Source organism: Gorilla gorilla, chromosome 5 (genome assembly GCF_029281585.2).
Source record: "Gorilla gorilla gorilla isolate KB3781 chromosome 5, NHGRI_mGorGor1-v2.1_pri, whole genome shotgun sequence".
NCBI lineage: Eukaryota > Metazoa > Chordata > Mammalia > Primates > Hominidae > Gorilla > Gorilla gorilla.
Window position 1 is genome coordinate 63148841 of NC_073229.2, and position 25685 is coordinate 63174525.

General features: G+C 37.3%; 2 protein-coding genes across 8 annotated transcripts in view; one reads left to right on the forward strand and one right to left on the reverse strand.

The window, feature by feature from the left end:
* The window catches only part of SUPT3H (SPT3 homolog, SAGA and STAGA complex component), a 557715-nt gene extending 534942 nt beyond the window's left edge, over positions 1 to 22773 (reverse strand). The window contains exons 1-2 of one of the 2 annotated variants that reach the window (XM_063707642.1): positions 22451 to 22757; positions 9862 to 9962 (exon numbers count right to left, since the gene is read on the reverse strand). In XM_063707642.1, coding sequence (XP_063563712.1) covers positions 9862 to 9962 — 101 coding nt within the window. In that variant the 5' untranslated portion in view covers positions 22451 to 22757. Of the gene's footprint in view, positions 1 to 9861; positions 9963 to 22450 lie in introns of both variants that reach the window. The other variant, XM_019030076.3, reaches the window with a different exon arrangement.
* The window catches only part of RUNX2 (RUNX family transcription factor 2), a 344752-nt gene that overhangs the window by 29857 nt on the left and 289210 nt on the right, over positions 1 to 25685 (forward strand). The gene's annotated exons all lie outside the window — the stretch shown is intronic.

Genomic DNA, 25685 nt, shown 5'->3' on the forward strand with positions numbered 1-25685 from the left:
AGAAAATAATATAAACTGTCTCTATGAGGAAATATAAAAAATAATTAATTTATTATAGAATAAAATGTTGATATAACAGTTCCCCTACCCATAAAATTTCCAGGGTTTTTCATTGGGAGTGGGGGTTAATTGTTCCTAAAATATAAAATCCACCAATACAGAAAGAAGTGAACCAAGATCTTGCAGCTCCAAAACTAGTCTTCTCCACTGTATCATGCTACCTTATCACTCAGATGTAGCATTATTTTTCTTTGTATCAATTTGCCTTTTGAAATATTTATATTTAATTACAAATTCCAGATAAGTGAAGTTTTATTTCTATTAAAAATAAACATTAACTATGTTCACATACTTCTAAGGGATTAGAGATATATAAAAGACATTGATATGCACAAATTCTAAATTGGAAGAGGCAGAATAAAAAATACTATCAGTGCTTGACTTAGAAATGGGTTGTATTCCAAGTCTGAATGTTTGGAAAGTAATTCCAACCAAAAAGAATGTTATTTTTGTTGAATAAATAAATATTAATTGATTGCCAGGCCAACCCCAAAAATTTAATTTCCCCCCCTTCCCCTATTAAACACACATCACTGACCAGTGTAATACAGGAATAGAGAGAAAGCCATGAAAGGCTAATAGGACTCTACTAGCCATGGCAAAAACTGGTTGTAACGTAGTTGTTTTATGACACAGAAACCTATGAAAGGTAAGAAGAAGAAAGCAGTCAAAGATAATAGATTAAGGATTAGTTCTCACTCCTCTTCTCTAGAAAAGTGGTTGTGTACTCTATTCTGTCATAGGAAAAAAATGTTATGCCAATTAGAAAACTTTCTAATGACTACAACAACATTTTTTTCAAAGGCATATGGTATTTCACAGCTAAGGTTTTTTTTAAAATCTACATAGATGTCCAAAAAAGATATATTTGCAAAAGATGCCATACTCATTTGAATATATATTTTTTATATATTTTAGTATATTAAAAACACACACACATATACACACATATATGTTAATATATGTTAACATCTTAAAACACATTGGAATATATCAATTCTCATTTCTTTTTTTTCTTTTTTTGAGACAGAGTCTCGCTCTGTCACCCAGGCTGGAGTGCAGTGGCGCAATCTCAGCTCACTGCAACCTCCATCCACCAGGATCAAGCAATTCTCCTGCCTCAGCCTCCTGAGTAGCTGGGATTAAAAGCGTATGCCACCACGCCTGGCTAATGTTTATTTTTTTTTTTTTAGTAGAGACAGGGTTTCACCATGGTGGCCAGGCTGGTCTCGAACTCCTGACTGACCTCAAGTGATCTGCCCACCTCAGCCTCCCAAAGTGCTGGGATTATAGGAGTGAGCCACCTCGCCTGGCCCAATTCTCATTTCTTTGGCTGTAATGTAAAAGTGTCCATCAGTCTCATATCTAGAGATAATCAAAACTGTGCTTTGGCAAACTTAACTATCATGGGACTTCAGAACCAGCAAAAAGTCAAAATCAACAAGATTTATTCCTCTATATTAAGAATTAACTACTCTTTTCTAAAATTACTCACCTTTTTTAATTTACAGAATTTCCTGTAACGAGGCAAATCAATATATAATATAGGCATCAAATATTACTTTCCTATCTAAAACTACTAACCACTCTCTGATATATTTTTAGTAATGAAGAATCCATTTTTTTCTTTTCTGAGACAGAGTCTCACTCTGTCGCCCAGGCTGGAGTGCAGTGGCACGATCTCGGCTCACTGCAAGCTCCGCCTCCTGGGTTCACGCCATTCTCCAGTCTCAGCCTCCAGAGTAGCTGGGACTACAGGCACCCGCCACCAAGCCTGGCTAATTTTTTTGTATTTTTAGTAGAGACGGGGTTTCACCATGTTAGCCAGGATGGTCTCAATCTCCTGACCTTCTGACCCGCCCGCCTCGGCCTCCCAAAGTGCTGGGATTATAGGCGTGAGCCACCGTGCCCGGTCAAGAATCCATTTTTATCTAGTACCTTTTTTATTTTTTATTTTTTGAGACAGTCTCACTCTGCTACCCAGGCTGGAGAACAGTGGCAGGATCATGGTTCACTGCAGCCCTAACCTCCTAGGTGCAAGTGATCCTCCTGCCTCAGCCTCCCAAGTAGCTGGGACTACAGGGCCCAGATAATTGCTTTTAATTTTATTTTCTGTAGAGACAGCGTCTCAAGTATGTTGCCTGGGCTAGTCTCAAAACTCCTGGCCTCAAGAGCTCCCCTGACTTCAGCCCCTCAAAGTGCTGGGATTACAGACATGAGCTACCACACCTGGTCCCCCTTTTCTAAAGATTAATTTTGAAGCTCGTACATTTAAACTAACAAGTTTTCAAAATCTCACCATAATAAAAATAATGAATTGACAGAATACTACATAACATTGCTAATTTTACAGCTACCAGAAATTTTGTAAATCTAGCTACATAAAAATGAGAACCTAAAACTCACAATGACATTACATATTCAATTACACATGCTGACATAATAATCAAGTGTAATACATTCAGAGCTAGTCATAGGATTTTTCAGAAAGACTAAGAGTATATATATATAAATACATTCACAAAAGAACATTTTTAAGAAACTGAACACATTTCTTTATTATTCATACTTTCTAAAAAATGGAACATAAATATTAAACTTCTCAATCAAATCTGACTTGCCAAAGCAGCCAAAAATTAACATCTTCAAAGCTATAAAGAACTGTGGGACAATGACAACTTAAAAAAGAGAGACAGGAAAAAAGTAATCAATGACTGTGTTAAAATCAAATATAAAAACAGGTTATAACATGTAAAATGTATTTTTCCCATCTCAATAAAAATGTAACACATGCAACCCACAAAAGAAGCATTCTATAAATAATTTGTATTTACTAAATTTCTTCTGTGCTGCCCAATATGGTAGCTGTTTGCTAAGTTTATGGCTAAACTTAAATTAAATTAAATCTACAATTCAGTTGCTCAGCTGCCTGGCTTATTTAATATACTCAATAGGTACACGTGGCTAGTGGCTATCACATCGGACAAAAAGGAAATAAAATTTCTATCACTGTGGAAAGTTCTACAGCATGCTATAATGTAGACAAATCCTTTCTTCTCTATAATTATGAAATTCTTCCCATTAAATTGCAAATATTTCCCCCTATACTTGAATTACTTTTTATAAACTCCTTAATCAGTATGTTGATGATGATATTTATTTTTTAAAAAGATAATGGTAACAAGAGCACAATGTTTATCATCTGCCAGGAACTACACTCTGTGTTTTAATTCAATCATCTTATTTAATCTTCGTACTAACCCTGTGAGGTAGATACAAGTTCACAATCTCTTATCTGAAATACGTATTGCAGAATATAAAGTTTTCAGATTTTTGAAAGTTAATACTGTACATAAATCACATAATACTTTCAGCAGAGTCTAGAGAAGCATTCAGGAACATGGTGAAACGTATGAATATTCACTCTAAAAATAAAAAAAGACTATAAATAGCTATATATCAATTACAGCATGGATCTACCATCAAATTAGTTCAGAACAGAGATTGCCACTCTCCAGTGTGATAATCAACAATTATACTGCAATTTTAGGCTGATGGGTCTGTGAATTTTCACCTGTTTTTCCCCATATAACTAAGGATTTTCATCACAGAATTACTCAAATAACTTCATCTACCTGAATTTCAAGAATTCATTTCTGTAAGTAAGCAAGACACTTTTTTCCCTGGTAATTACACATATAATCCTAAACTGAAAGTTCTAGTGATTACCTTCTCATGAGAGAATTGATAGTAATATTTAAATAAAAAAATCAATTATGTAGCCACATTTATAAAATAACATTTTTTAACACAAGCACTTAATTTCACTGGATCTAGAAACTTAAACATTTCCTATTTCATTTCTGAAAGGAAAAAAGACTTTCCATTATGCAGTGTTTTTATGTTCTCAATCTGCTTTTATACATAATCTCACTTTCAGGAAATCTGCCTTTATACATATTCTCACTTACATTACAATTTGAAAATATTCCTAATTACTATTATAGTTATAAACTAAAGTATATCTTAAAATATCCCAAACAGATGCATTTCACAAAAAGTAAATGGCTAAGTTTACCACATATTTTAGTGTAATTTAAATATCAGGAAGATCAATTATTATTTAACAGTGATAAAACACAAAAGTAGGATAGACATTTAAATATTCAAATAATATGGCCACATTTGTATCCAAAATTATGAAATAACACAAATACAAGCATCTAATAAGTATATAGTAAGTATATAATTTCTATGAAAAATTATACTTTCTTTTGGTTACTGACATGCCCTTGCTGAAAAAGATCTGTTGTTAGATATAGGAAACTGCAACAAATGCTATGATAATATAAAAACGACAGGCTGGGCGCAGAGGCTTATGCTTCTAATCCCAACCCTTTGGGAGGCCAAGGTGGGAGGATCACTTGAGCCCAGAAGTTCAAGACCAGCCTGGGCAACACGGCAAAATCCTGCCTCTACAAAACAATACAAAAATCAGCCAGGTGTGGTGGCTCACCCCTGTAGTTCCAGCTACTTGTTGAGGCAGGAGGATCACCTGGTCCTTGTTACTAATAACCGAGCAATCAACTGAAAAAACATTTAGCTTTCACATTTTATTTCATTATAGCACAGTAGTCACACATAAACTGTTGAAAGTCATTTATAAACTAAATTTTGTAAATCAAAATAAAAAGTTTATTAACTGAAATTAGTTTAGCATAAGTGCAACAGCACGGAATCTGGAGTCAGACTTCCTGGCATTAATCCAGAATTTGCCACTGACTATAGGATAATATTTGGTGAGTTACTCAACCTTTGTGGCTCTATTCTTTCATCTATAAAAGGGGAATAATAGCATCTACCCTCACAGAGTTGTGTGAGGATGAAATGAAATGGCATATGGAAGTACTCAAGAGAGTGCCTGGTACACAGCATGTTCTATACAACCATTCATTATTATTACTGATATTATTAAAGCACCCTTGGAATTACAGTATGTTCGTACTTTTTACCTTCAGGAGCTTTTCTTTCTCCCAGTTTCCTGAAAAACTTAAATGAACCAGGGGAACAATATTTGAAGGAAGCCTGTGTTAGCTTAAAAACCCATCTACTAAAAATTCAGAGACTATACATATCAGGGCTCTCTAAAGTCAGATGAAGGGGGCACACATTCTTTCACAGCTCATATCTTCATAATACTTAAAAAATAGTCAAATGATACCATTTCACATATAAAACAAAGCTCTAGTATACTGCAGCAATGAATAAATGGTCATTGCTATTTATCCCAAACACTCTCAGGAGAAGAAGCAAATCTTACTGAGAAAATTATTAGTTCAGTTTTGGACATTCTAAATTTGAGGTGCTCGCAGAACACTTAACAGACATTCCAGGAAGCGGGCAGAACTACAGACCTAAACGTAGGTAGCTTATCCTCAGAAGAGTTCCTCATTCCCTCCTTTGCACTACCATGGAATTTTTCGCATCCTATTGCATTACAAATATTTGTCTCCTTCTCTACTGCTAGACTATATGCCTCTTGAAGGCATTCAGTTCCTGCCATATAATAAGGACTCACTGAATGATTTTTAGCTGGGCACAGTGGCACATGCCTGTAGTCCAAGCTACTCGGGAGACAGGGGCAGGAGGGTCACTTGTGCCTAAGAGTTTGAAACCAGCCTGGCAACATAGAGACCCCATCTCAAAAATACAAAGGTAATTTTTTAAAACGCAAAAATTGCAGAACTGTACAATTTTAAAAATGTATTTTATTATATATAAGAAAATCCTGATTAAAATTTTTTTAATTTGTGGATGTTAGATAAGGATGAAATTTTCATTTGGAAGAATTCTTACAATATGAAAGTAACATGTAAACAAGATTTTTTCAGTGTTATTGCTATTTATCCCAAAAACCCCCAATTTTTAAAAATGTGGTGACACTATAATTACTAAGCACTACTGAGCTGTGAAATCTGGCATCATTATCATCAGTCCAGTAACTCTGAAAAAGTACATGACAAGGCAAGAAATATATAAATGGGTAAAGTAAGGAAGAACTCAGAGAACTCAGTGAAGACTCTCAAAGTGCATTTAAATTAATTAAAATTCTTAAGAAGTTTGTTAAAATACCTGTAATGTCAACTGAAAAGATTTCACTTTCAAATTTACAGGCTGCTTGAGTTCAATAACCTAAAAATGAAAAACCTCTGGACCATTCCAGTACAGGTTATTCAAAGGAGCTGTGATAAAGAGCATATAGCAAATGTGCTCAGTTATATGCACTAGGTAAGGCACAACTGCTATCATCCCAACCCACTAACACTTGTTAGACTACTAATCCTTTCCTTTGAAATCTGTAAGAAGGGGCCAGGCACGGTGGGTCAAGCCTGTAATCCCAGGCACTTTGGGAGGCCAAAGCAGGTGGATCACTTGAGGTCAGGAGTTCGAGACCAGCCTGGCCAACATGGTGAAACCCCATCTCTACTAAAAATACAAAAATTAGCCTGGCGTGGTAGCGCATGCCTGTATTCCCAGCTACTTGGGAGGGTGAGGCAGGAAAATCACTTGAGGCCGGGAGGCGGAGTTTACAGTGAGCAGACATCAGGCAACTGCACTCCAGCGCCTGGGCAACAAAGCTAGATTCCTCTCAAAAACAACAACAACAACAACAACAACAACAACACAACTTCTGTTAAGAATGCTTCACTGGTGGTATTTACCACCCAAATTCAAAATATGGTAAGTTCTTCAAGGCTCTAATACTAGGACAGATTGGTTGCCAGTTCTAGATTTAATAGCAGATCATGACTATTTCATTTGTGCTTGACAACTAGACAACTTTCAGTGAAACCATTCCCCAGAAATGACACTACAATATTGTTACTTATTTAGAGACCAGGGAGCCAAAAGAACAACAACTCATTAATAGTGAATGGATTGGGGAAGACAGCAGCAGAGGATTGAAAAGCAGCAATATAAACAGGCTTAGAACTATGACCAGCAGCAGTAGGGATTCACAGAATGAAATTACTGTAACACAAAATAAACATAGCAGCATAAGTCCACACTTTCTCATTTGAAATATACATAAGCAAGAATTAAATGTATATTGAGTCTAATTTTATACAATCAAAAGCCTAAAAATCTCATAACAATAGAAATACCAGTAAATTTAAAAAGATTCTCCCAATTTTGGCCCTATTTCCCTGTTCTATAAAGAAATTCCTAAGGGGGAAAAAAATAACTTCAGACTATAAATGATGAATGTAACTATTAGGAGTGGCCTCTCTATGAGGTCTGAAATAGAAAGAAAATGTACATTTCTTCCAGAGCTGTAGCCAACAATAACTTTTGCATTCCGAATTCAGCTTAGGTACATTGGTTGGGAAGATGTTTGCAAAAGTATTTAATAAGAAAGTGCTGAATTTAGCCTTTATTTTTTCTCAGTTTTTTTTAAAATGGCCCAAGGTCCATCAAATGCACTAAATAGAGGCTCTCCTAAGTATAAATAACGAAAGAATATAATACTCTACAGCTTTTAATTTTTAATTTTTGTGGGAACAGTTTGGTTTTTTTAATATTTTATTTTTAATTTTGGTAGGTACATAGGTTTTTTAATTTTTATTTTTAATTTTTGTAGCCTTCCTCTTAAAGGCAACTGTCTTTTACAGATCAGAGATTATCAAACTTTTTCTGTAAAAGACCATATAGTAAATATTATCAGCTTTACAGGCCATATAGTCTCTGTTGCAAACACTCAACTCTGGCACAGTGCATGAAGGCTTCAATAGACAACAGATAGATGAATAAGCCTGGGTATGGTACAGTAAAAAGTTATTTACAAAAACAGGCAGCAAGTCCATGGCCATAATTTGTTGACTTCTGCTATAGGACATCTGTTTTTAACTTTACTAACAAGTATATTGTTTTAATAAATACTATAAATTTTGAAATAAGATGTCTGGGATTTACTTTAAAATACTTCATATTTTTTTAAAAAGGGAGAGTAGGGAGAAAGGTTAAATAAGACTGGAAAAACACAATTATTGTTAAAGCCAGATTATGGATATATAGGTTTCATTACACTGTAAGTTTGAAAATTCCCAAATTAAAAGTTTTAAAAATACAAAGTAAATCAATGAACCAGCTCTACAGAAAATGAATTTTTTCACCTTATTCTAAACCTTTTAAAACATGCTTAGTATTTTTAAACATAATTAACATAATACAACATAAAATATTCTTAATATAAAGCCACTAAACTATAATGAAAAAAATTAAACTAATCCACAAAAATGTATATAAGCATAAACCCTTATAATTTTCCATAATGTAAAATATAGGCTCACTTCATGCAGTTGCTAAATATGTCAAATTTATTGGCATCTCATCTGAAAGGTGTAATCAATTTTTGGCTTTAGAATATTTTTATAAGAAATATATTATTTATATTAACATATAATAGGTTTACTACTTTTCAAGTTAATGCATAAATTTCTTTCTTTTTAAATTCTAAGTAATTCTGGCCAACATGGCGAAACCCTGTCTCTACTAAAAATACAAAAATTAGCCGGGTGTGGTGGCACACCTCTGTAATCTCAGCTACTTGGGAGGCTGAGGCAGGAAAATCGCTTCAACCTAGGAAGTGAAGGTTGCAGTGAGCCAAGATTGTGCCACTGCACTACAGCCTGGGCAACAGAGTGAGACTCTGTCTCAAAAAAAAAAAAATTTTAATAATAAATTCTAACTAATAAATATTAATAGATATAACTCTCATAAACAAATATTCTTCAGGATCTTCAATGATTAAAAGTATAAAAGGATCCTAAGGCCAAAAAGTTTGAGAGCTCCTGAACTAAATGTTTTCAATATTGTATAAAGTAAGTTTATCATGCAATTATAAGACATATGCTCAAACTCATTTTACCTTTTAACAGTAATCATCACATAGTGACGTTAATTCAACTATGAAGGCTATCAATTTAGCCACAAGAGGAAGACACTTAAACCTTCAACAGATATATTCTTTTAAACTACCTGTTAAGTCATGAATAATGTATCCACAGGAAAAGAGCACTATAATATGTTGTCCCCCACCTTATACAGACAAAATTGTCTCCCGAACCAATATAATGAAAAACTACTATGTGTCAACAGACATTTCTAATAAATATGCTACCTCTTATCAAATCAAGAGATATAGTTTCACTTAATGCAAGAAACCAGAAATCAAGATGAACAGAGCCTTAAGAAATCTTAATGACTCTGCAATTTCCCAAAGATTGAATACATGTTTTTCAAATATTCTAAGTTTTTCCCCAATGCTCTGAAACACAGTGATTTCAAATATTATCAAAACTAAAAACTAATTTAAATTAGGCTTATTGAATTATTACAAGAGTTGAGAAAAACTAAGAACTTCCATGTGAAAACATTTCAACTGTCCAAGAATATAATCAGTCTCAAAATTTCCTAAATCTATAAACTAGAATAGAAATAAACAACACATAACACAGACTCAGGCAAATAATTAGAGCAATTGTGTCCACCTGATTATTCATTCTATCATTTATAAAGATGAACCAATACTCATTTTTCAAATACAGTACCACTGTAGCATTTTTAACCAATTTTGCCTCTACATATGGCAATTTAAAATGTTACCACAGTATTTCATTTTTACTTGATTAATAACAAATTATTTCCAAGTTAAGTTTTATAAATGTTGTTATGTCTGTTGTCTTTCAACATGAATAAATTTAAAATAGTAATAGCAATAGCATGCAGGGACATACTTACATCATACTCTGTAATTCTGTTGCAAAGCTTATAGACTTCCCTGTACTCCTTCCACTACTTGAAGTTGCAGTAGACATTGGACTAGCTGCCGTATTATTCATCTAAATAAAAAGGAGAAATAAAGCTTACAAAATGTACCTAGCTATAAGTAAATGCAAAAAAAACAAGAAAGCAAATATAAATTACTTCAAAAAGTAGAGAAAATTTAAATTTCTGATTTGTTTTGCACAAAACTGATTCACTTATACTTAATGTTCTTTATTAAAGGTGGAAAAAAACTAGTCAAGTAAGATGTCAGCCAATTACTCACTTCAGTGATAAATACTTTAGCACCTATTTTACAATAGGTAATGTAAAAACAGTATTTATTAACATAGTTTACTAGAGCTCACTGGTTTTCAAAATGTGCTTCAGGGAGCCCTATGGTTCATCAGCAATGCTTCAAGGCATCCTAGATGGACCCCAAGCACAACACACCCCCAGTTTCATTCAGGCCACGGAACAACCCTGATTTTTCTAGTTGATATATGAAGGTTCCAAGTAAGATCTCAGTTAAAGAAACAATTCCACAGCTGAAAGATACAAAATTAGAAAACTACAGCATAATCTAAATCCTATTTGAAAAAAAGCCTAAAATACAAATAATAATGTCAATCAGTAGATCAAAAGCATTATGGTATTTTATAATCCTATGGGTAAATAACTTACTCAATTTTAAATGTTACATTTTTCCCAATAAAATTAAGGTGATGCATAACGATAAAGTGGGTGCCAATCCTAATGTATGACATTTTATTCAATGCATTAAAAAAATTGGCAAGATTTAGTCACAGTAACATTAAAATAATGTCATGAAAGTAGGTAAACCCTCATCTATTACACTATTATACTGGAAGTGCTCAATAAACATTAGTTATTATTTCATATGCTTGCATAAACTTTGCAAAGCTGTAATTTTCCTCAAAATATTTTTTGCAGTTTCTAAAGAAGAATGTAAGATATTTAGAACATATGATAAAGTAAAGCAGTGCAGAGGACTTTTAGTAAACTAACAGGGCAGGTTCTGGAGTCAGACTGCCTAGATTTGAATCCCAGCTCTGCTCCTTTGCTAAGACTTTGGGCAAGTTACCTAACTTCTCTGTGCTTCAGTTTCCTCATCTGTAAATGGCAATGATAATCTCACCTTCTTAGGGCTGTTGTGAGAATTAAATGAATACATACAAAAATTTAGAGCAGTACTGATAGCACACAGGGGATACACAATAAATGTTAGCTATTATAATAAGCAGACCTTAAGAACTCCCTCTTCCGTTAAAGGGGAAAGTTAAAGAAGAAAAAAGAATTCCCCTCCTTAATCTGCTAAAAACTTTTATATAAATTTAGATGTATTACCCTTTTTTTCACAATCAGGCAAGTTTTTAAAACTTAAAACATTTTTACTAAAAGACCTCTATGCAACTAAACAAATACTAAGTAGCTTCTTTATAAGTTGAGTTTTCACTGATGACATCACTACAACTACTAGTCACTTGGGCTCAAAATCTCAGTCACTACCTTTGACTCCTTCTCCTGCACCCTACAAATTGTAAGAAGTCAAGTAAATTCTACTTTCTGTATGTTCTCACACCCTTCCCCTCTTGTCCTACAGCTATGGCCTTCTAAAAACTCTTAGCCACATCTTCTATCTCCATCTCAGTTCATTCTCCATACTGCTGCCAAATTTATCTTCTTAATATATCTTTCTAATCTAACCACTCCTGTGGGTAATGATAAAATTCATAAAGGGAACCTAAACCAGGGTCACTTACCAAGGGCTGCGATGGAAGGGCTGGGCCCCACGAAAGAAGGTTGGGGAAAAAAAGCTACTACAAATCACTGATGGAGATAGGCTTTATTTGAAGCTTTTGAGAAGGCGACAGGACACAGATCTAAGGCAAGCAGCACACTAGCTAGGTGACTAGGTTTGGAATATCCCAATATCGCTCTGGTCTAGTCTGAGGGCCCTAACAGCCAGGCCAAAACCACTATACCAAGAAGGCAAGAGCACAAAAAGCGAAGGAAAACAAAAACGTTCCACTTAAACTGAGCCCAAAAACCAAAATTCTAAAACATATGAAGAACATAATGCTAAGAAAGACCATCGCTTTTTTTAAGCCTAAATTTGTGCCATTGTTTAAAAAGACTTTTGGAATAAGTACTTTTCTCTACAAATAACACAGGAAAAGAAACATAACCATTTGAGACTCGGATTAAAACAAACAAAAAAAAAATCACAAGTCCAAGACTGGGGGAAAATAGGAAACAAAGGACTTCCCTAAATAGTCCTGGAGAATTGGGACAAAATGCGAAAAAAGGGAGCCTGGATTTCTCAAAGACCTCAGGAAATGTTCCCTTGTCCCAATAGAAGGCTGACAGAGCTATCTTCGAGAACATGTTAAACTCAAAGAGTAAGTAGTAACCCCAGCCTCCAGAAAGTTATGATTTGAGTTGACTTGTCTGATTTGACAGACATGCCATTCCATGGGATTATCCTATGGTCAAATGTCCTGAGACACTGCTGGAGCAATCTGCTCCTTTTTCATTTTCAAATCCAGTCACCAAACCTAGTTTATTATAACCATGATCATGCTTTCACAGTCAAGTCAATTTTTATATCAAACAGGTGAATAACATTTTTCTTGACATGATGAGCTGATAGGTCATTAGACTCTTTAAAATAATTATTTCCCATACCCACATTGTTTGATTTAGATAATTAACTTCTTTTGACATTAACTTCTTTACACATCAAAGTCCTATCATTCCAATGCTCTATTTCCTTTCTTCTAGACATTAAAAAAGAAAAGTCTGTTAAGAGCAGAAGCACTCAAGTCAATTTTCACTAATAAATACAGTTACTGTGGAACTGAAAACCTACTGTAATCTTCTCAATGGGTTAATGTCCTGCAGTTGTTTCAGCTTTCAATTGAAAATGCATCTGTTTGCCATATTTTACAAAATGAATTCAGATGTGCAGATTGGGACCTAGATTATTTCAACATGCCAGAGTTTAAATGTGAACCCAAGGAATAAGTTCATATCTGATTAATAGTATTTAAACCTGATCATTAAGCTAATAGCTAATATTATAACACACCTGTAAAACTGTGTTCCAGAGAAGAAAAATTGGCATTTAGCTTTCAATTTAAAATGAAGGAATTTAAGTATACACCCCTTTCCTCAGAAAATATTGCTATCAAAAAAAAAGTTTTAATTGTAGTGAAGTTAATCACAAAAAGTGAGTTAAACAAAATGCACTGAACATGCTACTGGGTTTCTAGTTAGATCTCATATTTTGGGGGACCAAATGACCACAGAAGAAATACCATGAAACATCTTTAAGCTTAAAAGACCTCAAATTGTTGAGAACCTTATTACTAGTTTCTGCATCCTCCAAACATCATCAAAATCTGGACTGTGAAAACTATCAGTCAATCCACTAATTAAAAGAGAGAAGTTTTAATCTTTTCTTCTATATTGCTGAAGAAAACTATTTCAGCAGACCTATGTACTGATTTTGAGCATCTACAGAGTCTCAATTCTACTGATAACCTGAACATCCCACATAATATAAATTAATAGAAAACTTTTATAATTAGAACATTTTTATTTTCATAAAATTCCAAAGGCAGGAAGCAATTATGGTTAAGCCAACACTATTATGCACTGAGTTTTAGTTTTGTTGTTTAAAAAAATATCAGGTTACATCATGATCTAAATTTCTTCTGATGTGAAAAATAATGCCAAATGGTCAATCACTGAGAATGAAAAAAATTAAAAATTAAATACATAAAATATCTATAAAAACTTCTAGACCTAGTGTTTAGAATAACACAAAGGTAATCTCAATATATTAATATATGCCCCATTTTAAGTGGACTTTGGAAGGTATTAAAAAGCCTGGTTTATAAACTTATCTCAAATCAGTCACACCTGACCTCCCCAGCCTCCTTTGCTACCGCAGTCAAATCAAACTTTCACTATCTCCAGAACCATTCCATGTTCTTTTGAACCTTTACCCCTACAGTTCTCTCTACTTGCAATACCTTTTGAAACAATACAGTGTCTCTCAACCTACCCAAACTCTACTGACCTAAGCCCATCTCCAAGAAACCTTCCCAGATATGTAAACAAAAGAAATTCTTTCTCTGACATCTAATTATTTTAGTTTATATTAGTTTAATACTAAATTACTTTAGTGCATACTAATTATTTTAGTTGAATAAGCCTCTGTCCCACAGTGAATCCCTCCCCTAGCTATGGACAGTTGACATCATCTACTTCCAGAGAAATAAAAAGCTATCATTTAGTCATTCCCTCCACTCTCCTCCACCAAAGACAGTGTATCGTATCCTCCCTTAATTCCCTCCTCTTATAATAAAGACACCCTCTTATTTAAAGCCAACACCACCAGTGCTTTCGATTCTTCATATCTAAGTATTTACGGGGCACCTACTACAGGCCAAACACCGTTCTAAGAGGTAGGGATATAGTAGTGACTAAGTCAGACAAAAAGAAATACATTATAATGCAAGAGACAAGCACATAAACAAATATAATTTCAGGAAATAACAAATACTATGAAATCAAAAAAACAAGTTGATTTCAACTGGGAGGTGGCATTTAATATAAGATCTGGGAGGGAGCTCTGGAGAACTTCCCAACAGAAAGAACAGCAAAGTACCAAAATCCTGTGGCCAGTGTGGCTAGAAAGATATGAACACAGGGGTAGCAAGAGGGCAGATCTTATAAAGCCTTTAGGCCACAGGAGTTTCACTTGAGTGTAATGTGAAGCTATTAGAGAATTTTGAAAAGGGAAGTTACTTGAAATGTTTTAGGTTTAAAAAGATAACTCCAGCAGCTGGGAGAATATACTATATGGAAGCAAGAGTGCAATCAAGAAGACCAGTTAGGAAGTTATTGAGGTTGTGCAGACAAGAGATGACAGTGGCTTGAATTAGTTTAACAAGCGGAGATGATGAGAAGTGGTCAGATTTCTGGAACACATTTTGAAAGCAGAACTGATTTGCTGATGGATTACACGTGGGGTGTGAGAGAAGCGCAGTCAAAGATGACTGAATTCTGGAGCCTTAGAAACTGGTTGAATGGTGGTGCCATTTACTGAGATCCAGAAGACTGGGAAGGAAAAAAAAAACAGTTCAGTTGGGCCTATGTTAAGTTTGAGACAACTATTAGACATTCAAGTAGAGATTTTAAAAAGCTGCAGAAGCTTTGTGAGAGATATTGTAAAGCAGAAAACTGAAATAAAAGCCATGGTCACAAGATTTTTGTTAAGGATAATTAATCAATATAATAGAACTTTGTATAAGGATATAAGGATCAACTAATCTCATAAGTTCAGTTTCTCTGTCAGGAATAATTTATCTCACAGGAATCCATATAATGGGCACTAAAAAAAATCTGAATTGAAAATATCAAAACACTCTGTAAACATGAAAACTACCCCCATCCTCTCTCTCTGGATGATAAACAGCTAAAACTGTGCAGCATTACATATCCTACCTGAGCATCTTTTTGAACAGACATAGGAGCCCAGTGATAGACTGCTCCGAGACACAGGAGTTTCTAGCATATCCTCCTTCTTTAGTCTCACATTAAGTTTCTATTCCATATGCTTTCATATCCAGTACTCTCACAGAAAAATTGAGTTTAAAAAAAAATTTCTTTGCAAAAACAGTCCCTAAAGTGCACTGCGAATGTGCCTATCAGATTATCCTTAAGCCCTGACAAATGGCACATAGCACACTTACTTTTCCAACATTAAAACACTGTTGCTCTTACACAAACTTAATTAAAGAGCTACTTAATGGTTAACTTTTGAGATATGTGGAAGATTCTGGCAGCAATTATACTCCTAACAGTAAGAGGTAAGTGTATTTGACAAACATGTCAAAAAAATAAGCAGCTCCCTTAAAAATCAAAACTCTCTTCCAGTCTAGAGTCACATTTCAGAAATATTAAAGCTTATGAGAATTCTGCATTAAACATAAACAATTTACAAAATATCTGATGTGTTTAAAAAGAGTTTATGTGACCAAAAAGAAAAAGGACTGGGGGATTTACTGTAGGCATGTAAAAAATAGAGGAATTTGGAGTTTATAAAGGGTGCTTCACCAGTATTAGCTCACTTTTTTTTTTTTCACAATTACCCTACAAGACAAGTATTCTCCCTCTACCAATGAGGAAACTAAGACTGGCTGAAGGTCACAAATCCAATAAACAACAGGTTTTGATCCCAGATAGCAGATAACCTGAAATATTCAGGCCATTTAGATATACTATGTTTTAATGACAATCCTCTCATTTTAGTGCTTTAGTTTTTTCACTAGTAAAAGATCTCTATCTCCTAAAACACTAAAATATTTTGAAATTACTGAAAAGTTGTAAACATAGCAGTCAGGGGATTTACATGGTCATTAAGTTATCTTGGAGACTGATGACTTTAAACACTCAGTTAAGAAATTCTTTGTTTAAAAGAAAATCTTAGGTAGATGGATAAGCAACTATAACAGACAAACATACATGCAAATTGGTGGGAGGGAACCAAAGACATCTGAGCAGACTTCAGAACTACAGTTTGAAAATCACTAATTTCCTCCAAATCCCTCATTTTTCAGGTGAGGAACTGAAGTCCAGAGGGTTTTCTTGAACTGCCCAAGGACACACTACTATTTAGTGATACAAGCTGGGACTAAAACTGAGGTCCCCCGACACCTGGTCCAGAGTTCTTTCTACTATACATCAAAGAATATACAAATAAAAGTTTATCATAACTAATCCAAAAGGCCTCCACAATGTGTATGTCACAGTGAACTGTGTTGTGAAATATTAATATCTGCCTATGCCAAACCACAATGGAAGCAGTAAAGAGCTAGGCTCTGGAGTTAAATTATAGACTCTAACACTTACACATGACCTTGGGCAAGTTATGCCACCTCACTGCCTCAGTTCCCTCATCTCTAAAATGGAGATTAAAATTACTTCTCTTATAGGTTACATAAAATAACATACGTAAAGCCCTTAGTAAACCACCTTGTACATATAAGGCATTTAGTTCATGCCGATGATGATGATGAACTCATGCAAAAGCATAGCTTCTTGAAAATATATCACAAAAGATTATTGTTAAACATGTATATTCTCAAAGAATGTTATGACTAAGAGTAGACCTTTAAAGACTAATATGAATAAAGTGAAATATACAGAATTCAGTCATAAAACCACTATAGCATTTAAATCAGCAAAAGTACATTTCAAGATTTTTTAATGATTTATATTTGTATGTTATTTTAGTTTATAAAGTATATTCACATAAATTGTTTCAATTTACTGTCCTGTGAATTCAACAGCATCTTTTCAGTAACTCCTACATACCATACACCAAACAGAGTACTATTTTCTTTTTGAGACAGGGTCTCTCTCTGTTGCTCAGGATGGAGTACAGTGGCACAATCTCAGCTCAGTGCAATCTCCACCTCCTGGGCTCAAGCAATCCTCCCACCTCAGCCTCCCAAGCAGTTGGTACTACAGGCACAAACCACCAAGCTCGGCTACATTTTTTTTTTGAGATGGAGTTTTGCTCTGTCACCCAGGCTGTAGTGTAATGGCACAATCTTGGCTCACTGCAACCTCCGCCTCCAGGGTTCAAGCGATTCTGATGCCTCAGCCTCCCGAGTAGCAGGTGCACGCCAAGACACGCGGCTAATTTTCGTATTTTTAGTAGACAGAGTTTCACCATGTTGGCCAGGCTGGTCTCAAACTCCTGACCTCAGGCGATCCACCTGCCTCGGCCTCCCAAAGTGCTGGGATTACAGTTGTGAGTCACTGCACCCGGCCCAGCTAATTTTTGTTTTAAATTTTTTGTAGAGACCAGGTCTCACTATATTGCCCATCACTCTTAGGCTCAAGCAACCCGGGCCTGTCTTGGCCTCCCAAAGTGCTGGTATTACAGGCATGAAGTCACAGAGCCGGCCACGATTTTCATGTTCATTATCTTATTTAACCTATTTAACCTTCACTACCCATTAACTATGGGCCAGGTATTTTCAGAGGGAGAACTACAGTACAAAAAAGCCTCACAGACCCATTCTAGAAAGTAAGAGCCTCATTAGTATAACCTATTAGGTGGGAATATGTTTGGATAAATGAGATACAACGGAAGGAACACATCAAGTGCCCAAGAAAATGTTGGTTCTCCCTTAGCAGTAGTATGGGGTTGTTTTCCGTAGAAAATATATTGTGGCCAGATAAAAAAAGCACCATTACTGTGACTTAAAATATTATTTGTGTGTGTGTGTGTGTGGTTTTTGAGACAGAGTATTGCTCTGTCGCCCAGGCTGGAGTGCAGTGCACGATCTCGGCTCACTGCAACCTCCGCCTCCCGGGTTCAAACGATTCTCCTGCCTCAGCCTCCTGAGTACCTGGGACTACAGGCATGCACCAGCATGCCCGGCTAATTTTTTTGTAATTTTAGTAGAGACGGGGTTTCGCCATCTTGGCCAGTCTGGTCTCCAACTCCTGACATCAAGTGATCCACCCATCTCAGCCTCCCAAAGTGCTGGGATTACAGGTGTGAGCCACCACACCCAGCCTGTGACTTACAATATTATTTGTAAAAGAGAACTGTCTTCAGTAATAGTGCCTATTATACACTATCCATGCTGTTACACAAAATTTACAGAACAATTTTTGCAGGTCACTCTTTAGTGGAGGTTGAAGGTAGACAAGATGAGACAAAACCAATTCAATATAAAAATGTTTGTAAAGTAAGACGATAATTTTTAAATGTAATTCTCATTTGATGCCACCAACAGTCCTATGAGAAAGCGGGATGAGGATGGGTACTAATTCCATTTTACTGATAAGGAAATTGAGGCTCTGATATTAATAAGTTAAATACCTTAACTGAAATGACAAAAGAATGTGCCAGAAAAGGGCAAAAGCTAGGTTTACAGAATTGGGTCTTAGTGCTCTGTTCACCAACCCACATAACATCTCAGAACACTATTATCACTTCCAGATTATCCAATAAACTTAAGGCTACAGCAGCTAATAGTTACTGAACTGCACACAACCCATCACGAGTTATTTAAATTAACCTCTTATGAACCTAGAAGCAGATGCCATTACCATCTTCATTTTATAAATGAGGAACCCAGTATTCTTAGGAAGATTAAATAATTTGTCCCAAATCACATGGTTAGGAAGCAGCAGAGTGAGAACTCAAATCAAGTGTTAGAGCCTCAATAAAATATTTTACCCACTTCAGTATAAACTTAATATAATAATGCATATGGCTGAATTATTTTTCATTAAGTAAACTGTAAGCAAAACCCTTCTTTAACATTCTAATACATAATCAGATTTCTGACAGATTTCACTATTCAACCTCACCATAAAATAAAATCAGTGTTATTTCAACACAAATACTCAATCTCCTGATTTGACTGACATAGACTAACATGCAGTCACCCCCACCAAAACATAATTTTCTTCCAGAGGGAACCAAAACTCAAGCTGCTAAAGGTTTCTATTCAAAGCAAAATTTTAAAATTATCAGTGGCTTAAATGGGAAAGTCACTTGCTGGCCTTATTCCAGGTATCTCATTTATTATTTAGACACAAAAACAGTAATTTTGTCACTGTTTTAAAGTATATTTCTGGCCGGGCACAGTGGCTCACACCTGTAATCCCAGAACTTTGGGAGGCTGAGGCGGGTGGATCACTTGAGGTCAAGAGTTCAAAACCAGCCTGGCCAACATAGTGAAACTCTGTCTCTACAGAAAATACAAAAATTAGCCGGGGATGCTGGCATGTGCCTGTAATCCCAGCTACTCGGGAGGCTGAGGCAGGAGAATTGCTTGAACCCAGGAGGGGGAGGTTGCAGTGAGCTGAGATCGCACCATTGCACTCCAATCTGGGCAACAAGAGTGAAACTCCATCTCAAAAATAATAATTAGGTATTTCTGATATTGCAATGTGGTTAATCATCCTAAAACTATATATTACAAGTCCCAACAAGGCTAACAGTAGGGTGACATTATGATGTGGTCCCAATTCGAACATTTTTGATAGTGAAAGGGGTTCTATTAAATAAAATAATTGTGCTGGAACAATCAGGCTTTATACTACGACTGTCTCAGAAAAATTAAGATACCATAGTCACCCATAAAAGCACCCCATTCTGATTTGTATATTATGAGCTATTCTCTCCATCTGATTTAACACGTGAGCTTTAAGTTATTGTTCCAGATCTAACAATTATCTTCAGCCTTAAGACCAAGAGCATCTTTTTTTTTTTTTTTTTTTTTTTTTTTTAAGAGACAAGGTCTCCCTCTGCAGCCCAGGCTGGAAGCCTGGCCTGACCATGATTCACTGCAGCCTTGAACTCCTAGGTTCAAGAGATCCTCTGGCCTCAGCCTCCCAAAGTGCTGGGATTACAAGCATGAGCCAACGTGCCTGGCCCAAGGGCACCATTTTACAGACATCAGGCCAAGGTTAAGGGTGCTACCGCTACCTATAAAGGTTTTTTATTTGTTCTTTTAGTTTTATTTTCAAATTTGACTTTATATACACTTGCTTTAAAAAAAAAAAACAGATGCACATATTTCAAGTAAAGTAATTTTGTGAAACATCTATTACCTAATTTCACTTATCTCTCCAAAAGATTTGGATAACCATAAAACTAGTTCTAAAATGTCCTAATGCTCAAGAGTTACAATTTTTCAAATCGCTTTATTACACAAAAGGTTAAAAAAGAAAAAAAACTTGAATAAAAAGAGCTGGAAACTTCTCACTGAAAAACCAACCAAAGTGGTAAAAGATAGCAGAAACCGACAATCACAAAATAGTACAATAATGTTTAAAGAAAACTCCAGTTAATACTGTCATAGCTCTCTGAATCTGGCATTAGCTGTACAACCTAGGAGACAACGTTTTGCTTTAATTTGTCAAGATGTAAATAATTACTAACAGACCCATGGTCTGAACTGCAGTATTTGAATGAAAGGCATTATTTGAATATAATTACAATTCCCTATGGCAATAAATGTTCCAAAGAGCTGGCTTCTCTGATTTAAAACTCAACCATATCAAGACTCGGAAGGACTCTCAAAATCTAAATTGTAGCCCTGTGCTGTCCAATGCAGTAGCCACCACTAGCCACATGTGGGTATTTCAACGTAAATCAATTTATTAATTTATGAATAAAATTAAAAATTAAGTTCCTCAGTGACACTCATCACATTTCAAGTGCTGAAGAGCCACTGTGCCTAGGCTACCACTAGTGCCTAAAGGCACAGATTATGGAACATCTCCATCAAGGCAGAAACTGCTAGTGAAAAGTGCAGCCCTAGACTTAGGCACACTTCGCTCCAATGTCCCGAATATCCTGAGATAAGAAACTTTCAATAGCACAATGAAGAGCATTCCATTCTTGCAAAGTACTATCACGAACTGTTTCTCATAGGCAAATTCAGCCTCTTTGAAACATTCACCAGAAATTCCCCAAGTTTTGTCCTTCAAGTAAATCTTTGCAGGGCGAATTTAATTCCTCTTCCAGAGTCTGCCCTTCACATATACTAAGACCCCAGGTTCTCTCCTTCCAAACACATACATACATACATACATATATACACATACATATACTTATATACACACATATGTATATACATATATATACACACACATTTCTTTCTACCGAAATAACTTAACATTTCTATTAGCCTCATGGAGAAATGCTAATTTATCCACGTGTACTACGTCCAGGATCGTCTGAGTGTCAAATATTACATCTCACTGTCTTCATAACTTCACTCTCACGTGTGAGACCAAGTGTCCTGATTCTCGGAGAAGATAAGGTCACAGTCATTCTGAACTCCTAAAACGTGGAGAGCAAAAGCAGAGCTAACATGTACTGAGCAGCACCTGGCGCTGTTCTAAGCGTCTAACGTGTATTTTCTCACATAATTCTGAAATAGGCTATAAGATCGCCATTTTACAGACCAAAACAAGGCAAAGAGAAGCTAAAAAATTTCCCCAGGGGTCACAGACGTGAGCTCACCCCACAGAGAACACAGCGGATCTTTTCCTCTTTCTGGATGCTACACTCCCACTAACTACCTAACTCTTCTCTCGCCGTGCTATAAAGCAACAATTTCCCTCTTTAATGATTCCTCCGGCAGCCCCCACACTACCTAGACGACCCGCGCACCCCGCTTCTTAGCACAGCCCAGCCCCCCCCACCCCACGCCCACCCGCCAACAGGGAGGAGTCGAGAGGCAACTCCACGCTCGGCAGCGGAACCAGGGCGCTGCGCCCGGTCAGCGCCTCCCACAGCCGCCCTCCCTTCAACACTCCGGCGTAGACGACGAAGACCCAGGCAGCCGCCCTCGAGCCGGGGCCAGGGCGTGGCCGGCGCGGGGGCCCAGCGACGCTGGGATCTCCGCTCTGCGTCCCTCCCGGCTCTCTGACGTCTCCCCCGCCCGAATCCCCGCACCGCCCCCCGCAAGCCCCCCGCAAGCCCTACAACCTCTGCTTTAAGAACCCTTGGAGGCACTGCTGCGCTTCCCGCGAGGAGAATGTAGGGGTGGAGATGGTGCGGTTTCTGCTGCTGCGGCCCGGGACACGCTTGGAAAGGGGCGGGATGGGGGACAGAGAGTGTGGAGTGTAGAAAGGGAAAAGGTGACTCGGCTGGGTGACGGGGCGATGGGGGGGGTGCAAGATGGCGTGATCCCGACTCTCGGTGGGGCGGGGGTTGCGGAGACTGAGGAGTAAGCGATACGGACGCCCCCAGCACTGGCAGTGCAGGCGCATGCGCGCTCGGCCAGGTGGCGCGCGGTCTCCCAGCCCGAGCGAGCTACTTCCGCCACGCTCGCCGGGGGCGGGGCGTTGTGCGCGGCCTTCAGGGCCGGGCGTGGGCAGCGCTGAGCCACGCGGCGGCGTTTAGAGCTGGGGCCGCTGGGAGCGGAGTGGGGACGAGCTGAGATCGGTCAGGGTGTACAGGCTTGAATTCTTTAGGAATTGGGCCCGAGAGGGCTAGGATTTTTGGAGGATTGGGTGACCGGCACTGGAAGTTGATTTTCAACTCCGAGGAAGAGATTCACCGTTCTAAGCTTCTTTCCAGGAATTGGAGTGAACGGGATCTCAATGGGATTGCGCGTTTACAATGGTGAAGGGAAACGGAGGAGTCTGAACGCTCCCCGCAGGGCCGCAGTACGGGCGTGCGGACGTGGAACCCTTTCTGGGACGGCGAAACCAGCTCTTCCGCCGCTTCCGCGCACCATCACTCCCTACCCTGACCTCGCACAGAATCTGTTTCATTAATCTGCTATTAATGTTTTTTCCCCAACTCATGTTACTAGACGCAGGCGTTTAACTACCATGTTTTGTTATTGAAAACTTTTTCTACTTGAAGGCTTTTTTTTTTTTTTTTGGACGATTCTGTGTTTAGATTTTGGCCTGTTCCTCATTTTAAAATCTTGCACCCCCAGTATTGCACTGTACATCCTGTCCTGCCACATTTGATTGATATAGATGTAGTTCTTTAAATAATACAGTAGTCGTAAGGCAATGCTTTCAGTCTTTCACTCTTTATATTATATGAAGTCTTATTTATATTTTAACATTCTTATTGGCTGCTTAGAGAAGAAAACTGGTTATCCATGCTCACCTTCACACCTGTGTTGTCAAATACTATAAAATACTGTATTTTATAAGGATTCAAGTATTAACCCTCACCAAGTCTTTTTAAGCATCACTGCTTCAGTTATTTTCTTGCCTATAGATACTGTGAGTTCTGAAATCCCTTCCATTTGCTTAAATTGTTTAAAATAGCAACTTATTTGGTTATTTCCTCTGTGGATTGTAGTTGAGTCTGCTAGTGTTGTGTTTGCTTCTCTTTAATCTCCCCAACGCTTCAATATTTGCCAGATACCTAAAATTCCAAAAGAATAGATATATTTAGGATGTGAGAGCTCAGCTTGATGTGTAAATCAGGGATCAATTCATTGCTGAGCAAAGTGTGCAGTATAAGGGAAAGTAACAGAGTGAGTATGGTGATAACTTCTTACATGGGAAGACTGGTTGAAAGCTGTTTTGAGTACATTACCAAGAAATTAGTTAACAGAAGATTAAGAGAAAAATCAATGTTCACATCTAAAGAAACATAAAAGTAGATCATTTCAATTAAAATTATGTTCAGTTAATGTTATCGTAGAAGTTCCTGCACTGGAGTTTCACCTGCATCAGGTGAGTACCTGTTTGATCCAGTTTATCAGGATAGAATCCAGATCATCTTATTCTAGGATACTGGTGTCCAGCCTGCATAAAATCACACACAGGCCAGGCGCGGTGGCTCACGCCTGTAATCCCAGCACTTTGGGAGGCCGAGACGGGCGGATCACAAGGTCAGGAGATCGAAACCATCCTGGCCAACATGGTGAAACCCCGTCTCTACTAAAAATACAAAAAAGTATCCGGGCGTGGTGGCACGTGCCTGTAGTCCCAGCTACTCGGGAGGCTGAGGCAGGAGAATCGCTTGAACCTGGGAGGCGGAGGTTGCAGGGAGCCGAGATCACGCCACTGCTCTCCAGCCTGGCAACAGAACTAGACTCCGTCAAAAAAAGAAAAAAAAAAATCACGCACAACAAAAGTTAATGAGAGTGACACATGGAGAAGGGAAACTGAATTAAGGCATTGATACAGGAAGTTTAAAAATTTATTCTTAGGAAACTGAATTGGGCTGTTGGCAGAGATCTGAGTTTTAAAGTCACATGAGTTAACCAGGTTCCTACCTCCTGGAATTTCTTAAAATCCATTTTTGAAAATCTCATTTAGCCATAATTTTGCTCATAGTTTGAGACCATTGCTATATACAAAAGGCCAAAAATATTTTTGCATTACATTCATATCAAATATCCTAAACTATCAATGGTACTAGGGTATCTTAATTATAACAAAGCTAAAACAGCGAAGCTGTTGCTGAAGTTAAGGCTTTGATGACTACCACCTCTCAGAAAAACAAGTGATTTTCCAAGGCATGTGGGGAAAACACATCAGGAGACCAAGTTAATTTATCACTCCACAAAAATGTCTCCATGACCTGGACAAAATTGTTAAAGAAAAATGAAGCATTGTTAGCGTAGACTTTAACGTTCCTCTGGCATGTAACATTCACGTAGACTCACTAGTGCAAAGAGAAAGTGCATGTATCTAAGTAAAAGTGCCCATGGGCATCTTAAAATGATTAGGTAGTAAGCCCACATTCTCAAAAGAGCAGCAGAAGTCATGGCTAATATGGAACCATCTCTCTGATTCCATGGAAGTGGTTTCTTTTTATTATTATTTTTTGAGACAGAGTCTCGCTCTGTCACCCAGGCTGGAGTGCAGTGGCCCGATCTCGGCTCACTGCAACCTCCTCCTCCCCAATTCAAGCGATTCTCCTGCCTCAGCCTCTTGAGTAGCTGGGATTACAGGCGTGTGCCACCACGCCCAGGTAATTTTTGTATTTTTAATAGAGACGGGGTTTCACCATGTTGGTCAGGCTGGTCTCAAACTCCTGACCTTGTGATCTGCCTGCCTCGGCCTCCCAAAGTGCTGGGATTACAGGCGTCAGCCACCGCACCTGGCCAGGAGTGGTTTCTTCTCATGTGGATGCTACAGTGAAGGTTCAGGTGACTTGGAAATTCTTTGTTGTTTGAGATTCATAACCCTTACTTGCTAGGATGTTTGTGGGGACTTTTTATTTTCTATTTATCAATTATTTC